We start from the raw sequence: 26,315 nt of genomic DNA, 5'->3' as shown, positions 1-26,315 counted from the left end.
CTTTGAATTGACTCCAGCGTGGACTATAATATAGGGGGGCATTTTATAGAAAATACGTTTTGTGTGGATGAGAATATTTAAATAAATTTCTTTTTGGAATTAAAATTTAAATGATATTTTTATTAATAAAAGTAACATAATATTTTTTATTATACTAAAAGGAAAATTAATCTAGAAAAGTAACATCCTCACCTTTAATAAAAAGAATTTCGTGAAAAATTAGTCATAAAATATTTCAAAAAACATCATTTATATGTTATTTTTAAAAAATAGAGACGCGATAAGATTCTGAACTTAATATTCACATTAAACTAAAAGCTCTCTCTTATCAAACGTACCATAGAGAAAAATGAATTTTTTTTTACAGGAAAAATGAAATCTGAATCTTAAAATTAAGAGAGTACTACGTGTTATCTTGGATCTTATTGGTGGAGAATGTGGGACCTAGCATTTTTTTGCTTACTGGACCAATCACATGAGCTAAAAAAGTAAAAATGTGTTTTTTAAGAATGTAACAAAACCAAGAATTTAGCTTTATTTTAAGGGTATATAACAAGGGTTTATTTATTTGGCGTTACTAACCTCACGTACCCACCAAATTGTGTGAAAAAATTGATCTTTCGTGCGGAACAGCGTGTGTGTGTTGAGAAGATGAAGGGGGTGTTGTGGGTTGTAGTTGTATCAATGGTGGTTGCAGCATGGATGCCCTTCTCACACTGTTCAAAGAAACCAGTGGGGGTGGCTAGAAAGGAGGACATTCAATACATCAAGTGTCAAGTGTGTGAGAAACTTGCTAAAGAATTGTATCAGCAGGTTCAAAACAAGCAAGCTGAGATCGCTCCCAAAAAGGTTATTTTCTTTTCTTTTTGTTAATTGCTTCCTTGTGCTGCTTTGGTGGTATATATTATATTGAATGATTTTTATGTGTGTTAGATCTCGGAGTACCAAATCATTGAGATAGCGGAGAATGTTTGTAATCTAAAAAAGGCTGAAGCGGATTGGATATTGCGCATAGATATTGTGGAGAAAGAAGATAGGTTAGAGGTTAGAGGACTCAACTTGTTTGATGAATGGCTCGTGGAATTTTTGTTTTCAGTTTCACATTGTTATGCTATTTTCGCACCTTTGCACGTGCTTTCTTTGGATGTTGGTTATATTGTCTTTGTAGTAATACTTGGATGTTGCTTTTCCAACTTCCTTTCTTACTTATCAGCTGGTGGAACAAGACTCTGAAGGACAATGCAATTCTGAATGCAAGACAATTGAACGAGCCTGTCAGGAGGTATGTGTATATTTTGAATTCAAATTACATTTTCTCTCAGTGCTTTTGTTTGTCATTAGTTAGTTACATCTTCTCGTTTGGTTCTGAAAATGACTAAATAATGTGAGAGTAGAAAAAAAATGGAACAAGTTTCATCTAATGTCTATTCTAAATCGATTGAGAACACTATGTTGATGTTGTTGCACTGTTCATCATCTGAATTGTACTTTTCTGGGTTGGTTATGTATTTGTTGTATATTTCAAATATTCACATTTCATGGTGGGATCCTATAAATCTTTATGCCCGGAACAGTTAAGAGTTGGAGTCCTACTGCCACTAAATCGATTAATGGCTAATGATTTAGTTTGCAAGATTCTATAAATTTTTCTTCCCTACCGCACCACAACAACAACAAAATTTAACCTTTCACAAAATATTTAAAAAAAAAATCTTTTTCATAGAATGCAAAATTGCCTTCTTCACTTATGCAGATTCATTTGAAGTTACTTGTATATCCAAATTACCAAAGGGCAAAAGCAAAGGGAATGTGAACAAGAAATTTCAGCCTATTGACTTCCAATTTGTGAACTGTGCATTCGAAATTTCAGCCTCAATATCACACCTTGCTATCATAATATAATACAAAAAAGTTTAGCAGCTTAAGAAAGTTCCAGTGCAACTGCAAGAAAAACTTGTTAGAGCCTTCCTGAACTAAATAAGCAAAGCAGGGAAACATAATGCTGACAAAATTGCAATGACTACTTAATGTGAGAGAGTAGAAAAGAGGAACAAGTTTCACTTAATGCCCATTCTCAATCAATTAAGAACACTATGTTGATGTTGTTGCGCTGATCATCATCTGAATTGAGCTTTCTGTGCTGGTTATGTATTTGTTGTATATTTCAAATTCAAATATCCACATTTAAAGGTGGTACATTATATATCTTTATGCTGGGATATTTGCTGTTGCCAAACTGGTAATGTGGAATTTGCAGGTCATAGGATATTCTGATACCGATGTTGCTGAATATTTATATAGTTCCAAGCCTGATATTGATTCATTGCGCAATTATCTCTGCAAAGACCTTACTAATGCATGCAGTACCAAGCCACCTCCTGTCCCTAAGGTAACTATAGTTTGAAATTGATGCTTCTATTTAATTAATATGTTTAGCATACAGCTTTCTTGTGAACTATGATCAATGCATCGATATTGATTGTCATAAATAATCAATCTTCTATTTCTTTGGTATCAAGTTTGTGATTTTTGTTGTTTATGGAATAAGTTTTGTGATCATCGTTGGTGTGATGGTTCTCATGATTTGTCTCATAATTCATGAATTTTGTGAAGTATTCAACTTGAGTTTGTGGGATTTATTGTCAATCATGGAAAAAGAAAACAAAATGAAAAACAAGAAAGTTGAGTATGTGCAATGTTACCAATGGTGGCCTAGGTAACAAAAACAATCGTAGTTTACTTTTATAAATTTCTTTTTTTTTATTTGGAAATTTATTTTTTCTAATACCACGACAGGCACTTATACAATCATGAAATATTTTTTAGCATCAACAAGTGTTAGTGTTGATTCCTGAGCCAGTGCTTGTTACCAATTACCTATTTTCAGTACAGGTATACATTAGACTTGTATATAGTCCAAAAACGGTCTTTGACCAGGAATGTTGCGTCTCTCTACATTTCTCTTCCCTTTAATTTCTGATCATTTATTTCTCTTATATTCTGATCCTGATACATGTGTTGCGAGCACATTAGGATTAAAATACTATTTACAATATTCATGTACTTCTATTTTATAAAATTCTAAACATTGATTGATCTATCAATACCACAACCATGTATTTCTGGATGCAAATTCAATGTACTTCACTGATTTTACTTTTCCCTTCTTTGGATTATGTAGTTTGGAAACTAGAATGTTGTTTCTGCAATGATGGTATCTAATTTTGTATTCACTTACCATTATGTACTTGAGTTCTTATTGAAAGATCTTGTTAATTTCATCATGAGGGGATCTATTTGTATGTTGCAGGACAGGGCTCCTGGTGAACCATTCGTTGCAAAGTCTTCCAAGGAGGCTGAAATGGAAAAGCTACTTAAATCTATGGAGGTATTTTACTTTTTGCTTTCCTTCTTGTTTTATAGTACTTTTTATTAGTTGACAGTGTAAAAACTTCTATACTGACAGTGCATGTCTTTTAAACACTTACTTTTATGCTTCTGGTTATACATGATGATCATACTGTATTTAATTCTGGTTCAGGGCATGCCAGGAGCACCCGGCATGAAAATGTACTCAAGGGATGATTTAATGAACATGAAGAATTTTGGTGATGAAGATGGCGATGATGAAGATGAGGATGACAATGAGGAGGCGAGCTTCCCATCCAAATTGGTACTAACTGTCCCTTTCATTTATATTGATTGAAATGTCTTGATGGAAACTGACGGTTAGAGAAAACTGGATAATGTAGGGAAAAGTTTTGAGAGCGAAAGAAAGTGAAAAAAGAGATTGGAAACAAGTGATAAAAAAGGGAATTGAGGACACAAGCATGACACTGAAGAAACATGCAAACAAAGTTTCTAATCATATACGCCAGTGGTGGAGGGGAAAGAAGATAACCAATTCAAAAAAAGGAGGGAAGACAGAACTTTAGTGCTGATAATGTATCTCTTGATAGTTGAACAATTGCACAACATTTCCACCACATTGGGTTATTGGTATGCCATGGTACTACACCAAAGATGGACAGAAATTTAGAAGGGAATCAAATGAGAACTTCACATTCACCACTTGGATGATTCGTTTCCCAGTCCAGGATTTGCTATCTAATGTATTTTGGTGAGTCAATTGATGTCTGATGATGTGAGGGTGGATGTATACTCGCTAACCTTTTCAGTGGATAGAGGCTACACTTTTTTGAGATTTAATCATGGATATCTTTTAGACAAGTTTTGGAAATGTATTATGTCCTCGGTGGTAATATTTAGCAAAAATAACAAATTAGTTTAAAACTAAAAAACTAAGTAAAAGTTCAAAAGCGTATTTTTAATTGAAAATTGTTAAGTTGGTTTATTGAATTAAATGTATTTAAAAATTAGCTATTAAATTTGATGATAAACGTAAAAACATGTTTATGTTAATGTTTATATTATTTTATGTAATTTTTTATTTTGTAGGAGAAAATGTATTTTTAATTAACTATTGAATTATTAATATTTGTCCAAACATAGTTTTTTATTATAAACTAAAAATTATATGTAATAATTGAAATAAATCAGTATTAAAGGATACAATAATTGACAATTATTTACAAAGGGTAAAAATGAAAATAAGTTGGAAGTGATATGTTCAAAAGACTATTTTAACAGCGTCTAAATAAATAAGTTTGTAAAATAAATTTTTATACGTTTTTATTTTAGCTAAACAAGTTTATAAATTAGTCAAATAAATTAATAATTAATAAAAATGGTTTGTAAATAACAAACTATATATTCCGGAAGCTTGCCTTGATTTTACTCATTCAAATAATACTTTTTATGCAAGTCCTTGTATTTGTTTATCAAAATAGTAACTTCAAAAGATTTAAAAACTAAAACAATAGATTTGATTATTGGATAGCAACATATTTTGAATAAACAATTTCATCTTTAAAATATTACTCAAAATCTAATGCTATCCCAATAATCGACTTAATTATTCTAAAAATGCTTTACTTATTTCTGAGATTAAATAGTACATTTTCATTTAATAGTTTATGTTGAAGGATGTCAGAATAACATTATGAACACACAGCATTACCCATCTCATAATTTAAGAAGCAAATGCATCCTGATAGTCATGATTGAGACATTGATATTATCAAATTATCATAAACATAGTAATGCTTAGCAGTGAAGAATATATTTCTAAGCCTTTTTTAAAAAGGCTAGGGGACTCGGCTCGTATAATGATTGCAATTTGCTAGTAATCACGTGGTATTAGGATTACACCAAAGTGTGTTGCAGTTTTCATTTAGTACAATGGACACTTATCAGTACAGCAGATTCAGATACTTCCCAAGCAAGGCTGCATGCATGTATTTCTTGGTGACATATCAATGTCATCCTCGGGGTAAGAGGGAAACAAAAAAAATTGTAAACAATAAATAGATTTCAAATTTTATCATTACATCGATAACATAATTGAGCAATGATGAGAAAGAATTCAAATAAAATAGCAAACAAGTTACATCCATCAAAAGGCAACCTCTATCTTAAAATAGAAGCAGCAAATGTCAATCTTACAAATTGGAGAAACAATAGGAAAACAAGAGCCAATAAAAACCAGGTTCAACGCATCTTGTAGTACTGAACCCTTGAAACATTGCATCGCCTTCCATTCAATGAATACTTGAGCATTATATCAACATCCCGAGGATTTTTTTTATTTGGAGCAACAGTCATGCTCCCCACAATTGCCTCCCCCTCACAAACGGTCAAGACATCTTCTAGGTATAGGACTGTTTGTTTCCAATGTGTAGCTCGTGATCTTGGCCCTGCAAAAATGTTCAAAAGGTGAGTGGTTTAACAAACATGGCACAACCCCACTCAAATGGATTTCCCTCCCTGACAAGTATACAACAAAGACATCGTGTCATGAAAAACAATAAAATTCGTGGAAGAACACTTCCACACAAGTTTTGGCAACCATTTTTTGGAGAAAATAAATCCAGCATAGTTTCAAGCCAAACGTCAATTCTATTCAGTTTAGTTCAGAACAAATGTTGAAGTTTGATGAAACTTCTACATGCAAATTCTAAAACACCATTGAGCCAACTTATTCTTCATCCTTTCTAATTTTATTCTCCCCTTTCTCTATTTCAAGAAGTTAATAGATTTAATTTTATCAGGAAGTAGCATTTAGTGAATAAAATATATTTTTGCCAATTTAACAGATAACTTCACAGCAAGAGGAACTTTACTTGCATCTCTAAAACATGTAATACACAAAACCAAAGGCTCAAATAAAGAGAACTTAGGAAGTAGAAAGGAATTAACCTGTAGAGAATCCCATCAATTTATGACACTTTGTAAATGATACATCAAAATATGCAACAAGAGCGTGAATATAGTCGTCGCGTTCAGCTACAAGCTTAAAAGGTGCTGCGAATGAAGCATCTCCAGGAGCCATCTTTGAGATATCCATTGTCTAAACAAAGATGAACCAATCAGTGCATATCTTCCAAGCAAAACAAGAAATTCTTCGGCCAAATCAGAATGAAGAATTTACTGTTAAGATAAGAAATATCCAGTGCATGGTACAACATATATACGAAAAATCAGAGATTTATCAACCCACCTTGAGTAGCTGGCAGTTTGTAGCAATCTGATTCTGGTCAACTGTGTCAACAAGAGGCTCCATTATGGCTTGCTTCTTGATGCAGCTCATGTCAAATCCATATACATTGTTCCAAACTGATATAGAAAATGAAAATGCAGTATAAGTAAATACACTCAATAAACTGAATGTCATTTCTTTTTTTCATATATAGTTAGAAATTCCAAGCGTAGTCAACACCATCCCATAGCAGCAATTGGCATCAATTCTTTAATTTTTTTCAAATGCAAAAAAGAATACAAGGAAAAAAATTATCAAGTTGCATGCTGGTTAGAGTAGCAAATAAGCACCAGTTTGGATGTCTAGTTAATTGCATGTATAATAGACTCGTATACTCCCATTTACAAGAAGGACAATAGCTCACACTCAATTTTATCTTCTTTATAGTCAGCATCTTCAATAGCAGTGAGATGTAGGGATGCTTTGTCTGGTAGCACAACTCCACCATCCACCTAGGCAAAAAGGAGAAAGTTTCAAAAATAATGAGCACACCAATCTAGTATAATCAAGTATAAACTAGTAAACTAAATATCTACCAGAGCAAGGATCACACAACTTACAAGCCATTTGTCACGAGCATAGAGCACAGAATTTAACATATTCTCAAACAACAAGAAATATCCCATCCATTCTGAAATAATTATATCAACTTTAGCAACTGGAAGTTCAATTTCTTCAATCTTCCCCTTCAAAACTGTTACAACTGTAGAAACAAAAACAACATTACATTAATTATGATGAATAGCTTCTGCAACTAAACCACATATACTGATAATAAATTAGATGCAACATATTAAATGGCATCACCATTAGAGTAACCGTTAGCTTCAACAATCTCCTTCGCCATGTCAGCCATATGGGAGCACTCAACCTGAGTTCACAAATTTTAAAAAAATTCAATAACAATTTATAACCCCAGATATTATTGTGATTGAAAACAATAACAGGCTAAAAGGAAAGTCAGATACTTACCGCATAGACGTGTTCTGCCCCTGCTTTGGCACAAAATAGTGATAAAATCCCAGTCCCAGCACCAACATCAAGAACTACTTTATTCTTGAATAAAAATTTGTTCTGATAAATAACATTTTGATATGTCTTGGTTCTCACACTGTCCTTCAACATTTCCTGCAACATAGAAACAAGTTATGACATAGTACCTTTCTATGAAGTGTGAAAAAAAATTGAATATTTGAAATTTGTTTTTTTATTGTTATTCACAGAATTGCTTAGACAAGTAGCAAATCGAAGGAAAAAAAACTTGAAACGAAACACCATGCTGCATCTCAGCTGAGCACACTTACTTCGTGAATTCCTACAGGCACAAACACAAACAGAAAAAGTAAATGAGTTTATTTAAGAACAAAACAGCAACACAAAGTGTGACAGAAAGATACCCGGATGAAAAAGTAAAAACTTTATGTAATTGGGAACATACCAAAATGAGAGTAGGAATCGAAGTAATAGTCGGCGCTGGTTTTATCATCGGATTCTTCGATGTCGCACATGGATTGGTCGAGGTTGGAACTCTCGTCGACAGCCTCGTCAGCTTCTTCAAACCGAAGGTGGTTGCTATTCATGTCAGCGTCTTCCTTGCTTGAGGAGCACTGATTGTTGTTGCTGTTGTTCTTTCGCCGACCCATCAACCTCTTCTCTTCTCTTCACTCTCTGATTGCAAAATTAGGGTTTAAGGTTTAGCAATGTCACTGCTTTCCACCTTTTTGTCGTTGATTTTATTTATATTAAGCAATTATGCTTTCATAAATACTGATATATTTTTATCATTAAGTGAAATTTATACAAATTTAATTATATTATACTTTTTATTTTATTTTTTTGGGTAAATAGAGATAAGATTTTTTTTTGACAAAAAAAAAGAGATAAGATGTGTTTTTTTTTTATGTATATGTTTGCATTGAGAATTGAATTTAGGATTTCATGCATCTTACTGCAAATTCTCACAATTAGGTCATCTTAATGGTTTAGAGATAAGATATTTTATTTGGAAGGCAAAAGTGGTTCACAGATAAGATATGATGCTGTTAGATATTTATTTATTATTTATTGAAAAGTGTGATGTACTAATTAAAAAAATCTAATAACTTTTTTCCGTTGAAAATGAAAATTAGTTTTTTCATATATTTTTATATTTTTTAATAACTAATTAAAGAATTAATAAATACACTAATTAATTATGAGTAAATTATGATATTAAATTATTATTATAGTATTTATATATCTAACTTTTATCTATATAATCTTATTTCTAATTGTTTGTGTTCATAAAATATTTTTTATATGTAAACACGTCATGTCATAATTAAAATAGTTGTCCTGGTTGGAAAAGAAAAAGAAACGGTTCAGGTTTGCTATAAAAATAATCAATAATGCATTGGATCGATTCATATGCATTAACGGTTTATATTTATTAAAATATAAAACATTTAACAATTATTTTCATTAAAAAATAACTTTAAAAACAAAAAATTTAAACTAATATACTAAAAATAAAATAATTTTAAAATATCACAATGCAAATTTGATTTTATTTAACGTTGTATGACAATCATTTTTTAGTTGTATATTACACAATAGAAATATAATTATAATTTTATTGTATAGTATTAAACAGAATCATATTTATATTGTGATTAGTGGTGACTAAAAATATAATAAATAAAAATATGATTTGGTTGTGTAAGGATATTTTAAGAATATAAAATACAATGACAACAAGGAGGCGAGAATAGTAATTGAGAGGTGAGAATAGCTATCCCTTAAAAATGCGTGGCCAAAGCTATAGTTGAACTCAGGAAATATGTATTAAAAAAATTATATCAAAATTGAATGAATTCACGTTATAATTTTGAATTTGAGTTTTGAGTATTTAATTATATTATATACTTAAAAAAACATTTTTATTTATAATAATTATATCTAACATTGATTTTTCTTATAAAAAAAATCTTTATGTTTTTATATTTTTTTATAAAATATTTAAGAAAACTAACATTTATAAGCCAAAAGCATTATTACTCGTGAACTTTTCAATATCATACTTTGTAGAACCCATTCTTGTTGAAAGAATGATTTCCCTAGACACTTGACCTTAGCTACTAATACCAATCTATTATAGAAACAAATCTTTGTAAAGCAAAAGATGGTTATGGAAACCAAAAAGAGTATAAGAGAACAAAGGAAGAAATAAGAGTTTTGTAAGGAGTAACAACTTTCTCATTTGCATTTCAATTAGAACAAATATAAGCTTTATAGAGCTTTAACAACTTATCTAATCTGCCAACTAATTCAGTTACATTCTTTTATAAGGATATAACAAAAACTACACTAAGCTAACTCCCTAAGTCATAAAATCCTAAGCCAACTATTACCAGTAATGAATTGTTAACATGTATTTATTAAATTATAAAGTTTTGGTCATACATTATATGACAATATAACTATACAATTAATGTTAGTAGAAGTTGGAAAAGTATTAAGAACTTATAGTCTTGTTAACAAAAGAAAAAATATTAGTTAATTAATTTTCTTTACACTTCAATATCATATATTTTAGCCTTTGTTTCCTTTCATTCCCTCTTTTAGATCAAACATACTTGTTAACATCGACATTTTTTTATTATCAAAAAATGATCTTCGATGAAGTATTAAGAAATAAACTTTTAATAGACTATTTTAACTAAGTGCCAAAATATAGTATTTTGGCTAATTGTACGGTGATAGAAAAAATGAAGATTTAAAAAACATCAAGACACTAAAAGATATCAACGATGGAGATTGAAGATATAAGTTATCTAGGATGAAGATCGAAGATAAAAAGTCATCAACGATGAAGATGACGACTGAAAGTTATTTAGGAAGTTATGAGTAGTTAGAAATTATCGTTAAGTACTAGTTTGTACCATTGTAATAAGAGTTGGAGCATGTAACACCCTTATATCCTCTTAAGTTCACGCGAAGCTCATAAGTTCACACGATATTTACGGATTGACAAGTTAGGATAATATTTTCAACCAACATTTCAATTCTAGATTTTATTTTCCTCTACATCCTTTTACTTTTTTCAATTTCTAACCTTACTTTTTTCAATCTTATTTCTTCTCAAAACTTTTACTATTACAATCCTTATTTCTTATTATTATTGAAATTACTATCAAAATTATCATCGAAATTTCTATTAGAACTATTATCAAAATAATATTAGAATTATCATTGTAGTCAATATTATTGAAACTTATCACTCTTTTGTTTATAATTTATTCTCGTGATTGATCTTTGATACTAATAGAAGTTTAACACATAGGTCCATGGGGAAATGCCTATCAAGAGAATAAAAGGTCTCTAAAGGAGGAATTGTTTAATTTCTTAAATATACTTATCGGATTATGTTTGTTAACGAAAATAAACACAAATTTCACGACTAACAATACGATAAAAAACCATTGTACAATTTTCTTTCCGTGCATTTTCTTTTTTTCTTGTTACCAATCTACAATGTATAATTTAATTTTGACAACAACAGAGAAATGTATATACAACAAGTCAAACTCAAAAACAACAAATAACAACATTCATACACAAACATAATAACTACATCAACCCGAATCTGAATTACAAAACATAACACCATAATAAAAACTTTAAAATAAATAAAGGACTCTTTGCAACCAAGATACACGCCTTGAACAACACAAGTAACTTGATTTTCTTGCATTCAGCCACACATTATCTTCAACTCGATTACTCACTACCGCCAACAATTCATTCACCATTTCAAGCATCTTACTTGCTTCATTTAATTCATCATTCAATTCCACATTTCTATCTTGTAATTCCATAATGTAAGCCAATTGCGATCCAACTATTGCTATCAATATGTCCTTGTCATCAACATCATCACCCAATTCACACCACGCAAAATACCGGCAGAACTTAGTGCTCCCATCATATCAGTCACAACTAAGAAACTTCCTTCCGAGGTTCTTTGATGTATGAAGCTTGCATGAAACGCCACATGCATAAACACAATATGTGATTCATTTTCATTGACACTGTCACATTGCTAGACTCGGAAGAGCTAGAATTCTTCATTTAGTAACCTGTAACAATAGGATTAAATGAATGATACAGTAAAAAAACACATTTAATTTTGCATTGAGGTTTTAACACTATTAAATAAAAAACAAACACATACAATTGCAATTTTTATTTATTTAATAAAACATATTTTACAACTAAACATGTACAGTAAACCAAGAAGCCTATCCAAAACAGATCAAATCCAATAAAAATCCACAGAAGCGGAGAACCTTCTAAGAACTAATACACCCAACAGGCTCTGTACACCAACTCGAAAACAAGAGACCGAGCTTACACTTCCCAAGTAGTCAACTTTGGTCATAGATCCTAGACTCTAAACTAAAACAGATAAAGTGAAACTAGAATACAAAAAATTCATCAAATTCCTCCTACATGTAAGGTCAGTTGACATAATACACATAATATAGACAGGTTAAAATATAATATGTTGATTATGAAATCAATGGACCCATGGATTGTCTTCATTCTAACCATAATAAATCCTTACTAGATGTTATATCTTGGAAACTCCATGTGAAAAGATCATCAACAAAATTTGGTACAGTACAAATGTAAGTAGAAGAATACAAAAATGTATGAGTGTCTGCTTCTATTTTTTTTAAAAAAATATCATTTAACACCACTAAATTTAAATACTTGGTTATTTTATATGAAGATGACCACATGATGTGAATGTTTATGTGCATCAGCTAGCATTAACAACATACAAGAAAAAGTGTAAAATTTGCAGCTAAATAATATAAAAAAGGCAAGGAAATATTAGTACTCCAAAATTTGTCATGACTAAAATTAGGGATTCGATTGGATAAGGCTTTGAAAAAAAAATTCATATTCTCATTTTCTTATTACCAATTCATTTTTTTCCTCCTGGAAAGCCTGTAAACGTTTCTACATTACTTTATTTTGTTTTAATTCTAACATTACAAAACAACACAAAACTTAAACCAATTGAGGAACAAATCACTCCATCTACAAACCCTTCAAAACTAGTTCAAACCCTAAACCCAAAACAAAATATTATTACCAAGTGCATCAATCATTCTGAAGGAGTAACATTTCAGTCGAAAAAAAGGAAACTCTAAGATATCCGCTTCGAATAATGCCATACCAACATCTAATTCATTGTACAAAATACTTCAACAAACTAAACCAATAAATGAAAAAAGCAACTTACGCGACTGCAAAAGCCCCCTGGAGAAAGCACACTACTTCTACGCTTCAACGCGTCTGAACGGAGCTTCTACGCTTACGGCGATCGCAGATGATAAACAAGCCGGAAAATGCAATAGAGCTTCATCTATCATTGTAGTGTCGGATAAAACCCTAACTCAAGCACAACACTCTACCAAATAATATAGTTACCATAATGCCCTCCCAATACTATAATGATTTTATGTTTAAAATTCCAATGTTGCCCCCCTCCTAAAACAATTGTTGTCACTCACAGACTCAAAGTTCATGACGCTCAAGCATGATGCGGAGACTAAGTCCATGTGACTTCAATGGTTTGGTGCACGTCCCAATGCTCACAAATGCCCCCCTGAACACAGAACTCTCACCAAAGGAAAAGCCTTTGAGAATAGACTCGTTTTAGTCCCTTAAACTAAAACTGTTTAGTTATATGATGACGAGGTTAAATATATGAAAAACAATAACAACAAAATATATCATAATGTATAAAAGTTATGCAAACTTTATTTGCTGACATTTAACAACGGTTGTTCTCTAGTTGGATTCAGACATATTTTTAGATTTAAAATCAATTGTAAAACGAAGTCCTTTTAAAACTAATAACAACATTTTTGTGGACTAATTAAATTTAATGAGAATTTTTATATTAAGAGACGAACTATTTGATTGAATTGTATAAAAAATGAGTTGTACCAAAAACAAAAAAAAAAATTGATTGAATTAATGATTAATTAATTTTTAAGAAAGAGAAAAAAATAGGAGCTTAAAAAAATAACAGTAAATTTTGTTCAAACCTCATTTACAAAACACACACCTTCATTATTACTATACATGTAACATGAGATCATTTCTATTTCTTTCCTCTCCATTTCATTTCTAATCCGAATAAATTATTTAAAAGTTACTCTAATTAATTAAACTCTCCAAAATCGGGAGTACGTACAACAGGAATATAGAACTAACAATTCTACTTGTTGTATAAACCTATTTAAAAGGTACGAAAGGAATTGATAAATTTATAATACAGCGGCGTGGTGCATGTTTCATTAGTGATGTCCCATATCATCGACAAAAATGATTTATGAACACTAAAAGTTAATTTACGTCTATAAAGAAAAAGAGAGAGAAGAGTAATTGTACTTACCGTGGGTGCTTACCTTTTAGCATACCTATAGGGAGGCGAATAATTGTGCTGATGGTCTGGCCAAGAGAGGAGCTTCCTCTAATGACTGTCTAGTGATTTTGGACTCGTGTCCAAGCTTTCTTTTAGTTTCTTTTAATGGTGATGTAGTAGGAACTTCCTTTGTTAGGTTGTAGTGGCTGTTTTATTTTCATACAATACCAAAAAAAGAGTATTTATAACGAGTAATTATGATATGATAAAAAGAAATGAGATAAAAAAAAAGAAGAATGTCATTTAGGTGTATTGACTGCATAACAATTCATATATTATTATTATTATTATTATTATTATTTATAATCTTAAATATATTTTTAATCTTTTTTAATTATTTTTTTTAATTTTAGTTGTAAGTTGACACTTTTGCAACTGTTGTCATTGTATGATATTTTATTTATTTTTAGTTCTTATAAATTTATATTTTTTAAAATTTTGATTCACGTAAGTGTAAGCGTGTAAATTTACGAAGATTATAAAAAAATTAAAATATAAAAAAAATTAAAATTGAAAAAACACAAATTTATGCACACTAAAAATTTACAATAAAACTTATAGAAATTAAAGTTAAAAAAACATCAACTTATGTAGACTAAAAATTAAAAAAAATGAACTTACAGACCAAAGATATATTTAAATCTTTTTTGTAATTATTGTAATTGATTCTCTACTGAGTATTTTTACAAACTTCAATCCTTCATATTAATTATAAAACTAATCATTATTCGGAATTTAGTCATAATTAAAGTTATTTAATTTATCTCTTTTTAAGAATATATTTTATGAAAATTGAAATCAAATCATCTTTCATAAATTCAATGTATATTGTCAATTAAAAATACTCCTTGGGTCATATATCATTGATTATATATATATATATATATATATATATATATATATATATATATATATATATATAATCAATTGACTTCTTTAATATTCATATCTCAATAACTGCAAGTGGATTTCAACCTTCAATTTTAAAAAGCAAAATCTATGCACACCATACTACTGTAACATGATGGTAATGAAGTAACTAATTCTTTGATGAGTTCCAATGTAGAATTATGACTGTGGAACGCTTATTGCTAAGTTTGTGATCGAGATTGCCTGGTTGGCATGGAGCTGGACTTATGTTATTTTAAAGGAAGAAGAGGAATATATAACATGAAAACAAACCAATTGAAAGAAAGAATAGTAAACAAATTTAAAAGTTCTAAGTACAATTGCGAGAATACATATATAGAGAATATTAAAGGCGTGATAGATTTTATCATATGTGTTTTCTGATATTGGTGGATAAAACAACTTATTATGTCCATCATATTCATAGCCTTTGAGGAGTTTTCAGGTTCACACATGCAACATAGGGAATGCAATAACCATTTTTTAATCTATCGTACATGTGCGTTGGTCACAGATCCCGTTATCAGTATAGTAGGGATAAAGTTACGCCATTTGTGTGCAATTATTTGCTGGGATCGAGAGAGGGGGTGAAGAAGAGGAACACATGATTGAGACCTAGAAATTTCCACACAAAAAGGCAACTTTTGTAGGCTATAGCGACATATATAAAAAAAAAAGAAAATAGACAAGCGCATAGTTACGAAGATCTGAATACAAAGGCAAGTGGAGCTAGAAACAAACTTTGATCATTTTATTGCACTAAGGTGGTGATCTTAAAAACCTAGCTTGGAACATGTATCATTAAGCACCAAAGAGTTATAGCATGTGGACACTGTTGGGCCACGTACATTTTTTGGCTTTTCAATTACAGTAAGCATTAAGACATTAACAACGAATTTTGTCACTTTGTGTGCGTGAGTGTGTTTGGGTGTTTGTGTTGTGATAAACCTATTCAAAATTATTGCATGCATAGTCAGAGACAATTGGCTGGCATGCTTGTGCAGATTGGAAACTTGGACTTTCTGATGAAGGGTATTTCCGATTTGTATTTGTTAACAGAAACGTGTGTACGAACACGGTAGGAATCGGTCATGCATGTAAGTTAAGCATATATAATGGATATAAAAGTGAGACTACGACACTTCCAATATATATATATATATATATATATATATATATATATATATATATATATTTCTGGAATATTACAAGGATATAAAAATGAAAGAAATTGGAAAAGTAGAAGGATGAGGGGGAAACAGAATCTTCAAATATTAATATGCCTAGTCTAATCCGACCTACTTAATATTATATACATCTCTTGACATAATCCTAGCATGACTAGAACAAAACTACCACGTGGCATGTCATCATTGGTCATATATCTTCTGAGAAGATTCATGCCCCTCTAATTGGGATACAAAACTATTGCAAATTCCATTTTATCTTGGTTTATTTCCAACCCCTATGCAAGAGTTATCCTCTTTTAATTTAACATTGTCAACTGATCTCCTTACGTTTTTCAAGGGCTTTGGACTAATTTTTTCTCCAAATGGATAATGTGATGGTTAGCCCTAATTCAAAGATAATTACAGTATTCAAGGACACAAATAATCAAGGTCAACCCACGTTTTAATGGTTAACCAAATACAATTAAATTTGTAATTGTTATAGAATAATTCTATCTTCTTACAATATATGTTACTATAAAAATTCTTAATGTAGAAAGTATTAAAAGTATTTTATGATTTTAAACCATACATATATAGTTAATAGGATTTATTTATTAATTAATTAAAAACTGTACCAAAAGAATGCATTAATTAAATATATTTAGTTTTCATTTACTGTTTTTTTATAAAATATTAAGAAGACTTACAATAGAATTTAAAATTATTCGTCTATATTCTTTATTTTTTTATGATTTTACCGACAAACAATAATCGCCTATGTTTTTGAAATGCCTTTTGGATTTAGTGAAAACACAGTCTTGGTTTTGTGCAAAAACAGTGCATATCTCGTACTTTTTTCATATATATTGGTGTAATTATCCCTTAGAATGTGTTAAAAAATTCTGTAAGTTGTGATTGTTTACCCTTATTATCTTTGCCTTTTTATTTGGACAGTGTTATTAGCTGGAGTAGTCAACTTATAAAAAAACTATGCAGAAAAATAAATAACATGCAAACTGAAGTAACCAATATCCATGATTCTATATATTTTAGATTTATTTTGTTTTGATTATATATTGTTATTCAAGTGATTTATTTTACAAAGTCGTGATCAAGTGACAATTGTCTTGGCCCTTCACTAGTTTCGATCACTTTGAGTGGACACACTTAGCTAGCTGTTAACAATTTGAAGAGCATACACATATCCCCTATCTCACGTATTAGTAGATTAATTACTAGATTCCCTGGTTTAGAAAACAAATTTCGTGTCGGAGGGAGGTCCAAATCAACTAATTTATTAGCAGTGTCATTGTAAACTTCCTCGTAGACAATGGACCATTAGTCATTTTCACAACGCCTGCAGATTATTTCATGGCTGCTTCCTTTCATGCTGGGACTCCGTTGGACTCCAATTCATACTATTACTAACACTTTCTAGGCAATTAAGAGCTAGCTTCATTCCCAACATTTACGTACTCTATAAAAATATGCCTCCTTTTTGCTCCACCTAACACACATTAATTTTACTGAATATATAATTCATAGTCAATTAGCCCCGATGGAAACGCAAGTTTGGGTCCTACGAAAGTAACATAAAAGTAAGAAAGTAAGACGTACATTTTAAAATATATACTAGTATGTAGTATATGTATAGAGAGAAAGCAGCAACTTATAACATTTATGTGAGTTAGACTTCTTTTTTCTTTGTTGCATATATCGTGAAAGAGACAATAAGAGGAGTTAAATTCTTATATAAAAGTAGTTTTATCATTAGATACATTTGGTGAATATCAGATAGATACATTTTTATGTACACATAAGAAGGGAATAACTTACCTATTGTTAGAAAATAATTGCTAATAATAATTTAAAAAAAGAATACACCAAGATTTATGTAAAAAAATCAAATTACAAAAAGTTATGAGGAAGGACCTGGGAATTAATTCACCATATCAAAGAATGGTGCAAGAGAAAATAAGAAATGCATCTAATGATGCAAACTCCCCGAAACACAATATATTTATGTATATAAGTAACCCTAGTCCATGAGTTGATAATAAAGGTTGATACCTCTCCCGCCCTACAATTGACCCCAAATTTTCTCTCAAATTATTTCTTTATCAAGTGGGTTGCACAATGAACTTTCATGCTAGATCAAGAATTCGGGACACCAACTCTAACACTTCTATATTATGATATTTACTTAATTTTTTTTATGTATAGGTATAAAATATTCATTGATTTAATTTATTGATGATTTTTTTAAAAAAATATGTTTGATCGACCATCTTTTTATCAAGAATCTTTCATTTTAATTACATTTTTTTCATTCAATAGTTTATATTTAAAATCTTACTTTTATATATTCAAAATGTTAATTTTATCAGTAGAAAAGATGAAACCTACTGCATTTTTTTCTCTCTTAACCATCAACCTCTCTCTCTCTCTCTATATATATATATATTCAAAGTGCAATTATATTGAGTAAAAGACACGAGCTTAGCTATATAGGTAGCCCTTATTCTTTCTGCTCTAGTAGCTAGAGATAATGCTTTAATTTTGTCATCTGCAGATGCAGATACAGCAGGGAGATTTTTCCAAACCGAAGACTTATGGAGCATGAGTATTATTTTTATTGAACAAGGAGATCAATTTGGATGCTATCCAGCCAATCATGTTGGAATTTATCAGGGTAGAAAAAGGGTGTGTAGCTAGTAAGAAGTCCACAACTACGACTCCATTAATTAATATATAAAAAAAGGGTTCCATATCTGGTGAGACCTTTGTTTGATACTTGTCTCAACCCTACAGGCCGAAGTCGCCGCACAGTCGTCATATGTCACGTTCTCTATTATGCATTAAGATTCACCATATTAACTGCAGATCTAGAGCTGATCTTCTCTAGCACATGGATATTCATCATTTGGAACCCCACGTCCTTGTTATTGTTATACACACACAATTCCTAATTAGCTTTTATTTTTTTGCCACATTATTATTCTCCTCATCATTGCTATTCTTATTATTTTCCACATCATCCTTCTTTTAATTTCTATGTATGTGTTATGTATGCATATATCCATCCATGCTTAACAATTCAAAGTGATCGATCGAGTTAGTTGAAATCGACACCAACACAATCCCCGACAAGTATCTTAAATTCCAAACTCCTTAACGCTGTTACGCATGCATATATACATCGCAAAATTACTTCTCCAAATAAATATTATCTCATGAAAAATATGATACAATCATATCCAAGCGAGATATATATGTATGGTCTATACGTGGGTTGGTGTTCGTATACCAAGTTCCTAATTAAGCTTTTCGGTCGACTAATAACTAGTCTTAGATTCAAATTAATTACAATTATGTGCAGTCTGTTTTTCTAATTTGGTATTTCAATCATTAGCATATTGGATTTGATCAAAACTTACATATAATGTATTTTTTGGGTCTCAAATATAAACAATAAAATTATCTTATTTTATGATCTCAACTATAAACAACTTTAAACTAATGAAGTCTTATTTAATGAGATTATATATCATTAAAATATTCTTTATTTAATAAAATTAAATATTTTTTTAGATTTGATATCAAGTTTCAATGAAAGATAGTTCAAAAAATATTTTTAATTAAAAATGACACAATTTAATGAAATTAACTAATTTTCTTAATATATATCAAATATATTATTTTTTTTCTTATAGTCAGAAGGAATTACATACATGAAAAAATAATTAAGTGGGCATGTTTTCCAAAATTTTGGTCTTCATTTTGATTTTGTACCGATCAAAGAATCCTTCCAACTAGGCATGGCAATTCTCCCCGCAACTCAGGGATCCTTGCGGGGACTGTCTCATTCGGAGGCCTGCGGTCGGGGAAAAATTTACCGCGGGAACGGGGATGGGGATGAAAAACACCCTGTAACTAATTCGGGGACGGAGACTTTGCTCCCCGCCCCGCAGGGTCCCCGTATCCCCGGGTATATAGAATTTTACTTATATATTTTTATAACTTATAATATGTATAACATAAATATAAGGGTTAATATAGTATTTTACTAGTAAAAAAAATATAAAATAAAATTATTATATATAAGTAATATCTCAGAAGTCACAAAGACACAAACATTACTCAAATCCTAAAACGTTGCATCAAACATTCAGACTTCGTTCCTTGACTTCCTTCTTCACTTTTGTTTCTTCTTCACTGTTTCACCTTTGTTCCTTCTTCACTTCTTCACCATTCGTTTCATCGTTTCACACTGTCTTCACCCTCTTTACTTCTTCGTTCCTTCACTATTCGTTTCACCGTTCCTTCTTCACTGTTCGTTTCAGTCGTAAACTCGTGGAAGCCTTCGTTGCACCTTTTTCTTCTTCGAGTCGCACCGTGAATTTTTAGGTTTCGTAACTTCGAATTGTTCTTCCTCTGTTGTATGTTCTTTCTCTGTTTTATTTATTTATTTTGGTATTTTTAGTCATGTTTTAAACTTAGAATTAAACCTTAAATTTATTATTGTTAAAAAATTGAGATAAAACAAAAAAATTGTATTTTTTTTATAATTTTTTATATTTTTTAATGTAAAACGGGGTTGCAAGTCCCCGCGGAGAGCCGGGGAACGGGGACTTTGGACAAAAAATACCCCCACCATAAAAAACACGGAAGGGAAAGAGAGCAGGGTAAGGTTCGGGGACGGGAAGCGGGGGATTACTCTCCGCCCCGTGTTGGTGCCATGCCTACTTCCAACATCTATAGCTAAGATTTTAGGGTTTAATTTTTATGCGTTATACATATTTTTATATTACCAACTAATTAAAATAAATAAATATATTTTTAAAATTATTGTTATAAAAGTCAACACCCTTTATATATATATATAAATGATAATTTATAGTTAAATGATTGTCAATGCATTTGAATTAAATTCAATATTTTAAAAGTTGAAAAATAAAAATAAATTTTAGCATACTTAAAGTATTTTAAAAAATATTAATTTATATACAAAACCAATATAAATTTTATTTTACATGGATACTTAACTAATAGCATTTCTTAGAAGAGTATTTTAATTTTTAACTAATAGTCCATTTCATCATTAAACGATACAAAGATAATTTATGTTTTAGGTTCTAATTAATTTCACAATTTTTCACCAGATTATCATTTTATGTGGATAATTCGATCAATAGAGAAAAGTACGAGACATTTAGAGGAGTTAGACGCACACGCACAACTCAGACACCAAGTTTTCAAATCCTTCACCCTTAGTCTGATTTTTTATTTTCTTTTGTTGTTTATTCATTATAGTTCGTATTCACTTGCACGAGATACAATTTCTCCGCTCGATCCATTAACTAAATCTGGTATCCATGCATATAAATTTAATTGAGAAATAACAAGTGAATGACTAATTTATCAAGATAAGGTGCAATGCTATCAGTTATTGTTATAATTATAAATAAAGAATAATCGTAATACTTTCGCACTATCTATTCTTACACTCTTACTCATTATATACTTCATCCATCTTATTATAATTATTTTATAAGAAAAAAATTATCCCATAATAATTATGATTTTAACTTTTTAATATAATATTAATTATTATTTTCACTTATATATTTGTTATAATGTTAAAGGTGAACAATAAAATCAATAAAATTCAATAAAAAAATTATAAATAAATTAATGATAATATAAGATTAATTTTATAAAATTATTTTTTTTATTTTTTTATCTGTATAAAATAACTTAGGACACTTATGACGATAATTGTTTTAGGATTAGGAGTAAATTATTTTTTATTATCTGTCTTTCATCTTTCTCCAGCCATATGACATTTTATAATAGGAATGAAAATGAAAAAGAAAAAAAAATGATTACAATAAAATGTTTTCCTGATCAATAAAAAATTGTCTAAATGGTCAATGCAACATTGCAACTTAAATAATGCTATAACTCTTAAGCAGGGTGTTGATTACATAATTAGGTTACTAATTAATATGCACTTAAATGTCAAACCTTTGAATGGAAAGATAGGAACATGTTTACTTTAAACTTACAAAAGTCATTAAATTCTGTTGTTTGTTATTGATGCAAGTGTGGGGTCAGAAGATCACCCCAAGAGCTTCTCCTTTGTCCCAGCTACTTGCAAAATCAGAATCTTAATCGACCTTTTGGGTTACTTGGTATCTTTGTCAGGTCATCAAAACATAACTACTCCCAAAACTTCCCCAAGTTCTAGTGTGTTAAAACCTATTCAGATCTTAATGTATTATTTGGTTTCTGGAAAGGAATTTTTGGAGTTTGTTTGGCAAGGGGGGGATTTGATTAGTCATAGGTTGAGAATAGTAGAAGCTAGTTTTCAAGAAACTCAACCACTTTTTAATTTAATAAACAAAAATGAAACCATATTAATTAAATAACCCACCCAATCAAAGTATTATAATCTATCTGCTCCATTAAATCGATATATATGTGGCAACATCTTTAAGCAAAGGAGAACTATAATGGCAAAAAATCCCCCTCCAAACAACCACCGTATATTTTCTGTGTGGATCCGTAACAGTTGTCACAAGTCGCAACAGATAAACTATATTGTAAAAGTCTAAAAGGTGAAGCTCCGATTTGCTTACATTTGAGAATCAATAATTTATAATTTTTTTCATAGCCAGCCAACTTGAACATAGAACCCTTTTATTTTTTGATATTTATTTTTTTCAGTCTTAATGTTCAAAGCCTATATATAGAGGGCGTTTACACAAACGTTTCATTCAACGCTCTCATCATAGTTCTCTCTCTTATACTCACAGCAGCTTTCTGCTTTCTGTAATTGAGTAATTAACTCTTTTGCAAGGAAGCTAGCTAGCTATGGGTATTGAGATGGAGCAACCTTGTGTGGAGCTTTCAAAAGTTGCAGTTTCTGAAACTCATGGGGAAGATTCTCCTTATTTTGCTGGGTGGAAAGCCTATGATGAGAACCCCTATGATGAATTAACCAATCCCTCAGGAGTTATACAAATGGGGTTGGCAGAAAATCAAGTAAGTGTACTGTGTACATATACATATAGAATTAGAACTTAGAAGTCAACACAAGAAAAACATATATCCACACTTTAGAATTATTAACTGATTAATTGATTGATCCTTTAATTTGTGGTGGACGCAGGTTTCATTTGATTTGCTTGAAAAGTACTTGGAAGAGCATTCAGAGGCTTCCACATGGGGAAAAGGAGCTCCTGGGTTCAGAGAGAATGCTTTGTTTCAAGACTATCATGGGCTTAAAACCTTCAGAACAGCAATGGCAAGCTTCATGGAACAAGTGAGAGGTGGGAGAGCAAAATTTGACCCTCAAAGACTTGTCCTCACTGCAGGTGCAACTGCAGCCAACGAACTCTTAACCTTCATCCTCGCTAACCCAGGAGATGCTTTACTCGTTCCAACCCCTTACTATCCTGGGTAAGTAATTAACAACAAGCTCTTTCATTTAATTAGAAATACTAACTGACACTTTCAATATTGATTGTAATTTATCGGAAATCACCATTTTTTTTAGATTTTGTTGTTTCTCATCTAATAATTCTCACTTCTTATATATATTAAATGAGAAATGAAATCTATTAAAATTGATTTTTAATAAATCATAAAGAGTGTGAGAGAGAAAGTGTCATCTTCATTTACTTTATAGTAAAAATAAAATGACATTCATTGGTATGTATACGATGATAAGTTATACTAAAAACTTACAATTTGGATTGTGTTTATTTTTACAGATTTGATAGAGATTTAAGGTGGAGAACTGGGGTAAACATAGTTCCCATCCACTGTGACAGCTCAAACAACTTCCAGATTACTCCCGAAGCCTTAGAGGCCGCATACAAAGACGCAGAAGCCATGAACTCCAAAGTGAGGGGAGTTCTAATCACAAACCCTTCAAACCCATTAGGTGTAACAATTCCACGTTCGGTTCTTGAGGAGATTCTTGACTTCGTGACTCGCAAGAACATCCATCTGGTCTCAGACGAAATCTACTCAGGCTCGGTTTTCTCTTCCTCCGAGTTCACAAGCGTGGCAGAAATCCTCGAGGCTCGCCAATACAAAGACGCGGAAAGAGTTCACATTGTTTATAGCCTGTCCAAAGACCTTGGCCTTCCTGGCTTCAGAGTTGGCACCATTTACTCATACAACGACAAGGTTGTGACCACAGCGAGGAGAATGTCGAGTTTCACCTTAATATCTTCTCAGACACAGCACTTGTTGGCTTCTATGTTGTCGGATAAGAAGTTCACCGAGAACTATATCAGGACCAACAGGGAGAGGCTGAGGAAGAGGTACCAAATGATCATTGAAGGGTTGAGAAGTGCGGGGATCGAGTGCTTGAAGGGGAATGCAGGGTTGTTTTGCTGGATGAATCTAAGTCCACTTTTGGGGAATTATAAGGCCAAAGGATCAAGGGAACTAGGTGGTGAATTGGAGCTTTGGAATGCTATTCTGCATGAACTGAAGCTAAATATCTCTCCAGGCTCTTCTTGCCATTGTTCTGAACCAGGTTGGTTCAGGGTCTGCTTTGCAAATATGAGTGAGCAAACGCTGGAAATTGCATTGCAAAGAATACGTGACTTCATGGAACGAATAAGGACAGAAAGCGTTTAGTTTTTTTTTTTTTTTTATAATCTGTGGAAGACAAATATAAAAAATTTACAACAACTCAGGCACTGCTGAATCAATTGAACTAAAGTCCCTCAGGACAAAGCGCGTTTGTTTTTTTTCAAATGGTTATTTGGACTGGCCATTTTGATAAATTCTTTATTCGGGTGAAGCATGACAACGAACCCGAAACTCGATCATATCCCAGGAAAGCATATACTACTGTATAAAGCTGATTCAGCTGAAGTGTGCCAATCCTTGTTTGCTTGCTTTAATTACTTGAGCAAGTTTCCTCAGGAATATCCTTTTGTATCAGTATGATTATTAAAGTGAATTACCAATAATAATGAAGCAAATCTTTGTCATTAAATTATTAATCCTTTGACTCAGTACTACCAGTTTCTCTTCATTGACTCTGAGTTGGGAGTTTTTGAAGTACGTATATTTAACAGCTACAGCTAGCAAAAGACCAAACCCTCTAGCTAGTTTTTAGCTTCATGACAAGGTTGGAATAATATTTAAGCAATAAAATATAAAAAAAACCTCACTTAACTTCTGGTTTCAAAGTCGATACGTGTTATCATGGTCTTGTCATGCTCATGTGGCTAATCTGACTTGATTAAGACACAATTAGTTATAACATTATACGTTGCTTTCTAGTTTTTAGTGTCGGGTTTGTAATGTTCTTAAACAGGGAATGGTCCACCACGTGATATTCCCTCTGATTGAGATCACACGTACTACGTCCCGGGCAGATATTGACTAATAAGATGGTTCCATTATATTAATATGTAGCCTTAGCCTCACCACCAAACTTAGAGCCCACGCTAAGTTTCATATATAGTTTAATACACTAGTTGTTTTTAACCGGTGCCTTGCACCGGTTATATGGAGACTTTAAAGCTGATGGTTCCATTATATATTAATGTGTTTACACTTTGATTTTATTACATCTTGTTGAATTATTACTGTTATATTTGAGTTTTAATTAATTATTATATAATGTTACATTATTACATTTAAATTTTATTGGATCCTAATGGAACATTAATTTTACATTTGACTTTTATTGAGCCTTAATCAATCATTAAGGTTATACATGAATCTCATTGAGCCTTGATCAATCATAAGTGTTAGGCTTATGTCTTATTGGGTTTTGTTGTAACATTAGTATTATACTTGGGTCTTATTTTATTTTGGTCAATAATGTTGTACTAAGATCTCATTGAGTCATAATCAATTATCTATTAAACTTGAGTATTATTCGACCTTGGTGAATCGTTAGTACTACACTTGAACTTTATTGGAAATTGGTCAATCATAAGTGTTACACTTGGATTTCATTGAGCCTTGTCCAATCATTAGTGTTAGACTTGTGTTTTATTGAAGAGTAATCTCCTCGATTTTTTCTCAAATTACACTTGATGCCTCTCCCTTTTTG

General features: G+C 31.1%; 3 protein-coding genes across 3 annotated transcripts; 2 read left to right on the top strand and 1 right to left on the bottom strand.

Moving 5' to 3' along the window:
- The first annotated feature begins 548 nt into the window (after window positions 1-548).
- Window positions 549-4,230, top strand: LOC100782313 (uncharacterized). The gene is made up of 7 exons (XM_003529028.4): window positions 549-849; window positions 934-1,044; window positions 1,214-1,282; window positions 2,258-2,389; window positions 3,311-3,388; window positions 3,542-3,673; window positions 3,753-4,230. Exons 1-7 carry the CDS (start codon window positions 652-654, stop codon window positions 3,933-3,935), a joined length of 903 nt encoding a protein of 300 aa, XP_003529076.1. The 5' UTR covers window positions 549-651; the 3' UTR covers window positions 3,936-4,230.
- Window positions 4,231-5,413: 1,183 nt separating this feature from the next.
- Window positions 5,414-8,657, bottom strand: LOC100781777 (probable protein arginine N-methyltransferase 1). Its single transcript, XM_003529027.5, has 9 exons — window positions 8,097-8,657; window positions 7,963-7,973; window positions 7,631-7,786; window positions 7,466-7,529; window positions 7,219-7,361; window positions 7,023-7,110; window positions 6,620-6,735; window positions 6,319-6,469; window positions 5,414-5,816 (listed from the first exon to the last, which is right to left on the bottom strand). Exons 1-9 carry the CDS (start codon window positions 8,299-8,301, stop codon window positions 5,611-5,613), a joined length of 1,140 nt encoding a protein of 379 aa, XP_003529075.1. The 5' UTR covers window positions 8,302-8,657; the 3' UTR covers window positions 5,414-5,610.
- Window positions 8,658-22,999: 14,342 nt separating this feature from the next.
- LOC100797692 (1-aminocyclopropane-1-carboxylate synthase 7) lies at window positions 23,000-25,244 on the top strand. The gene is made up of 3 exons (XM_003530144.3): window positions 23,000-23,269; window positions 23,397-23,686; window positions 24,001-25,244. The coding sequence occupies exons 1-3, from the start codon at window positions 23,099-23,101 to the stop codon at window positions 24,878-24,880; spliced, it is 1,341 nt and encodes a 446-aa protein (XP_003530192.1). The 5' UTR covers window positions 23,000-23,098; the 3' UTR covers window positions 24,881-25,244.
- Window positions 25,245-26,315: the final 1,071 nt, after the last annotated feature.

This window comes from Glycine max, chromosome 7 (assembly GCF_000004515.6).
Source record: "Glycine max cultivar Williams 82 chromosome 7, Glycine_max_v4.0, whole genome shotgun sequence".
NCBI lineage: Eukaryota > Viridiplantae > Streptophyta > Magnoliopsida > Fabales > Fabaceae > Glycine > Glycine max.
The sequence above is the reverse complement of the archived record's forward strand: the minus strand, read 5'-3'. Positions and strand labels throughout refer to the sequence as shown.

What these genes read in the sequence shown, in the direction of transcription:
- LOC100782313 (XM_003529028.4), top strand. Translation starts at nt 652, where the DNA reads ATGAAGGGGGTGTTGTGGGTTGTAGTTGTATCAATGGTGGTTGCAGCA. An exon ending in TTGAACGAGCCTGTCAGGAG is followed by an intron (nt 1,283 to 2,257) that starts GTATGTGTATAT and finishes TGGAATTTGCAG; the next exon opens with GTCATAGGATATTCTGATAC. An exon ending in AGCTACTTAAATCTATGGAG is followed by an intron (nt 3,389 to 3,541) that starts GTATTTTACTTT and finishes ATTCTGGTTCAG; the next exon opens with GGCATGCCAGGAGCACCCGG.
- LOC100781777 (XM_003529027.5), bottom strand. Translation starts at nt 8,301, where the DNA reads ATGGGTCGGCGAAAGAACAACAGCAACAACAATCAGTGCTCCTCAAGC. An exon ending in AGCTAACGGTTACTCTAATG is followed by an intron (nt 7,362 to 7,465) that starts GTGATGCCATTT and finishes TTGTTTCTACAG; the next exon opens with TTGTAACAGTTTTGAAGGGG. An exon ending in ATTGATGGGATTCTCTACAG is followed by an intron (nt 5,817 to 6,318) that starts GTTAATTCCTTT and finishes ACATTTTTGCAG; the next exon opens with GGCCAAGATCACGAGCTACA.
- LOC100797692 (XM_003530144.3), top strand. Translation starts at nt 23,099, where the DNA reads ATGGGTATTGAGATGGAGCAACCTTGTGTGGAGCTTTCAAAAGTTGCA. An exon ending in TGGGGTTGGCAGAAAATCAA is followed by an intron (nt 23,270 to 23,396) that starts GTAAGTGTACTG and finishes TGGTGGACGCAG; the next exon opens with GTTTCATTTGATTTGCTTGA. An exon ending in CCAACCCCTTACTATCCTGG is followed by an intron (nt 23,687 to 24,000) that starts GTAAGTAATTAA and finishes TTATTTTTACAG; the next exon opens with ATTTGATAGAGATTTAAGGT.